General features: G+C 39.0%; 1 protein-coding gene across 1 annotated transcript; it reads right to left on the bottom strand.

Moving 5' to 3' along the window:
* Positions 1 to 1,243, bottom strand: LOC112166941 (oil body-associated protein 2A). The gene is made up of 3 exons (XM_024303877.2): positions 712 to 1,243; positions 433 to 630; positions 1 to 315 (listed from the first exon to the last, which is right to left on the bottom strand). The coding sequence occupies exons 1-3, from the start codon at positions 998 to 1,000 to the stop codon at positions 59 to 61; spliced, it is 744 nt and encodes a 247-aa protein (XP_024159645.1). The 5' UTR covers positions 1,001 to 1,243; the 3' UTR covers positions 1 to 58.
* Between the last annotated feature and the right edge of the window lie 2,921 nt (positions 1,244 to 4,164).

Genomic DNA, 4,164 nt, shown 5'->3' with positions numbered 1-4,164 from the left:
CCTTCCAAGGAAAGGGGGGCCTCGTCTTCTTATCCCAATCATGCAACACATGTTGCAACTAAGGAAAGGGCGCCCTCGTCTTCATCTCAGTGCTCTTAATGTCGATGGCAAAACCCTTGCCGTGATTCTTCCAGTAGTCCGCCTGCGGATTGCTCCACTCCGGCTCCCCGATCTCCAACCTCGACTGGCTTATGGCGTCTGTGGATATGTTGTACTTGTCATCCCTCCTCGCCACCAGCTCCTGCTTCACATGCCCTAAGTTCACCGGTTGCGATGACACCATCAGGGCAGGTGCCCCTAGTGGAAGCCTATCACCTAACCATACACAACAACTCAATCAATATGGGGTGCCAAAAGCAAAACCGCGGGTGGTAAACTAGTAATTTGCCTCATATCATATGAATTATGGATACAAAACAAAAGTTCAATTACCTCTATCAACCTGCCATGTGCACCAGAATTTGCCATAAGTTTTGGCCAAATTTTCGAGCTCCGGCCTGCCGACCATCTCGGGGACCCGGGGGTTGACCCAAAGACCCGCTTTGATCTCATAAGCATGAGAGTGCCATAGTTTTTGCTCCTCCGGAGGCAAAGCCTCGAAAATCCGATCAGATACAATGTATTCCACACCTGCATACATCAACAACTAAATTACCAAAACAACCATGAATAACTTTAAAACGACTGCGTTTGATGTTATAATATTATTACCGATGAGGCGGCCGTGGGAGCCGTCGGAGTCGTAGACGGCACACTGGAGGAAGTCCTGGTTGAGGCGATGGACGTAGTGGTGGGTCTCGATCTGACGTGTCGGGTCGTGGCTGTAGAGAGCGAAGGTGCACACGTGCTGGCTCATCTGGTTCACCGGCTTCAGCGACTGCATCATCTCCGCTCCTTTGTCCAGCACGTGCTGCCCCATCGCCATCGGCTTCCCCGGCGTCGTGGAGTCGTCGCCGCCGCTGACTGGGTTCGGAGTCGGTCTCTTGTCACTGGAGGCCATCTCAAACGACGTCGTAAGTTGCTGTTGTTGTCTATGATCAGTGAGGAGAAGAAATGGTTAGTGATCAAAGATGGTTTTGAGGGGGTTTGAGGAAGTAGTGAGTGGGGACGTGGTGGGGTCTGAGGCCTCCACGTGGACATGCAGTTTTGCATGGGGGAGTGAGGTGGCTGAGGCTTGTGAAGTGAGGAAGCCAAATGGGGAAGATGGAGAATACTTGGGTTGCTTTGGTGGGTATGGTGACAGCTGTAAGGTCCGTTTGGTTCCTATATAATCGTTAAATTTTTTTATTTATCTTATCTTATATAATTAAGTAAATTCTTAAGAGAATAGTTAAGTTTTTGAACTACCATATATGCCCTCACATAATATAGATATTAATAAAAAAATTATTTCTTTACGAGGATAAGATAGTCAATTGACTGTATCATATTTAAAAAGATTGTAATAACTCCCATAAAAAAAAGAGAAATTTCATCAAAATGAGGAGAGAAACTGTTGTAAATCTTATATAATTAAGTAAATTCTTAAGAGAATAGTTAAGTTTTTGAACTACCATATATGCCCTCACATAATATAGATATTAATAAAAAAATTATTTCTTTACGAGGATAAGATAGTCAATTGACTGTATCATATTTAAAAAGATTGTAATAACTCCCATAAAAAAAAGAGAAATTTCATCAAAATGAGGAGAGAAACTGTTGTAAATTTTTATAATAAAAAAATAAAAACCAATTGACATGTGCGGAGCACATGTTAAGGGGCTTAGTACTATTATTAAGAGAAGAGGTTTTGTTAGCTAAAATTAAAATTTTTGACAGAAATGACCCTAAAACATTAAAATACTAAGAGAACTAATTAAATCACAAGGGCAATTATGACAATTGCAAATTATATTTTTATTAACAAAAACAAACAAAATAAATCCCACAAATTCTATTTTTCTCTCCCACTAGCCTCTCTCTGCAATAACTGTTTTCATCCATTATTTTTTTTTCTTTTGTTCTTTTTTTTTTTCTGAAAAGAAAAATACTTACACATACTCTACATGTGTAGAGAAATGCTAGTCTTTATTTAACATTAAATCAAATTGAATTAATTAACCAAAATTAGTGATAATCAGTTTTGCAGGCCGTTAGGGTTTTGTTCAAGAAAATTCACGTTATTCTGAGGGAGAAAGTCAAAGAGTGAAGACCGAATGTCATCTCAGGTAGTTTTAATTTTGGTTCCTAGTTTTAGTAAGCGTAATTTCCAGTTTGTATAAATTCATTGATCAATAGTCACTGTAACCAAAGTTTTACTGCGATGTCAATTTGTGTCTCTATGCTCTATTTAGAAAATTGACGTTTTTAGGTTTTAGAAGTCACTGTGGTCTTCCGGTCAAATGGACAGATACATATTGCATTTGACACCACCGTGAAATCTAGAGGTGGTGCATGTGTTTTTGCGAACAAGCCTAAATTTATAGAACCCTAAAGTTTTCACAATTGAAGGAGAAAAGAATTTTTAGTTTCAACTGCTTCGTTTTGAGACTTAGTTTGATACTACTAATGTTAAGAAGAAAGACAGTCAAGCAGAAAATTTTTTGGCAGTTTTTCATTAGTGACTAGTGACTACTAGTAGAACATCTCGGGTTTCCCAGTTTTAGTTATCTAGGAATATTTACTGTGAATACCCAATCCCTTTTTCTGTAGCGGCTAGCTTTTGGTTGAGAATTAGTTATGTAGAGAATTTTGATTTCTAGCTAGCGTCGCAGTTTCTAGAGTTTTAGACCATGATTCTTTAACCCAAAGTACACGAACTTGTTAGTAGACACGACTCCATATCAATCTGTGCAAACATTTCCTTGTTTCTAATTGTATTATCGTGTTACAATTGTTGATTTTTCAAATCATTTTGTAATGAATGAATATCTTCAAAACATCAACTAAATTGGATCTTTTATAGACATATAAGTATCCAATATGTTTTGATAAAGTTATGTTCTTATGATGATGCTTGAAATAGTTAGTTGACTAAATCATATTCGATTTGATAAATTTTTTGTAGAAGCAATTCTAAGTGAACTTTCTAATCATGTAATGAAAAAGAGAGAACTTGTACATACATTCAAATTGTTAAAGAAATTAACGCAGGAGTGTATTTCCATTGTTCTATATATATATGGTTTTGGTTTCTTAACAATTGTTCTATGAAGAGCTTCATTGATGTGGACTCTGTGATGTTATTCACTTCCCTGCTTGGTATCTTTATTGTTTTCTTTGTACATTTGAATCTGTTCCCTATTCATACTTTTGTTGTTGTCCACTAATATGTGTGAAATTTTTGTGTCTATTATTCAGAGTTCACCTCCTGGCTACTCTTCTGGTGGGAGGAGAAACTATGGCAAAGAGCTTAAAACATCTGTAGCACAAAATGAATGCTTCAAGTGTGGTCGTCCAGGACATTGGGCCAAAGATTGCCCTTCAGCAGGTGATCAAGACATGTATGGAAGGAAAATGGGAAGGGCACCCTTGGGTTGGTGCAACTATGGGGGAGGAGATAGTTCATCTGTGGGGAGAAATGAATGCTTCAAGTGTGGCCGCCCAGGACATTGGGCACGAGATTAATTGCCCTTCTGCAACTGATCAGGAAATGCATGGAAGTGGTCAAGCGGGAGTGGACGACTCAAACAATGACTACATTGTTTACTCATATGGTGGAAGGAGAAGCACTTACTGGGAAGATGACTGCTTCAAGTGTGGGCGCTCCGGACATTGGCAGCGAGAGTGCCCTTCGTCAAATGGTGGAGGTGGAAACGATATTGGCAGTGATGGAAAGCGCAGAGAAATTGAGGTATGCTTGGGATGGCCGTTTTGAATAGGAGGAAAGTCATCTCTGTTATATGGCAGCTACTAGCCCTTTTTCATGTTATTTTTTCGCTTTAGACAAAGAAATGTTTCAAGCATTTGAAAAGAAATTATTAAATATTAAGAGTTCGTATTTGATTATGTTTGATGAATGAGAAAACGTGCTGGGTCGACTTTTCTCTGTGCTTCTGTATGATCGAGTGTAGAGACAACTACCATCTCCCAGAGGTGTAAAACTAGAGAAGAAAAGCCTCCCACATTGGACAGAAGGGAATAACAGAAGCGTTTAAATAAGCATGCACGTGGTAATAGCCC

The sequence above is a fragment of the Rosa chinensis genome, chromosome 5 (genome assembly GCF_002994745.2).
Source record: "Rosa chinensis cultivar Old Blush chromosome 5, RchiOBHm-V2, whole genome shotgun sequence".
In the NCBI taxonomy this organism is placed as follows: Eukaryota; Viridiplantae; Streptophyta; class Magnoliopsida; order Rosales; family Rosaceae; genus Rosa; species Rosa chinensis.
Note: the sequence above shows the minus strand (reverse complement) of the source record. Positions and strands in the feature narration are given on the sequence as shown.

What these genes read in the sequence shown, in the direction of transcription:
- LOC112166941 (XM_024303877.2), bottom strand. Translation starts at nt 1,000, where the DNA reads ATGGCCTCCAGTGACAAGAGACCGACTCCGAACCCAGTCAGCGGCGGC. An exon ending in CTCCCACGGCCGCCTCATCG is followed by an intron (nt 631 to 711) that starts GTAATAATATTA and finishes TGATGTATGCAG; the next exon opens with GTGTGGAATACATTGTATCT. An exon ending in CACATGGCAGGTTGATAGAG is followed by an intron (nt 316 to 432) that starts GTAATTGAACTT and finishes GTGTATGGTTAG; the next exon opens with GTGATAGGCTTCCACTAGGG.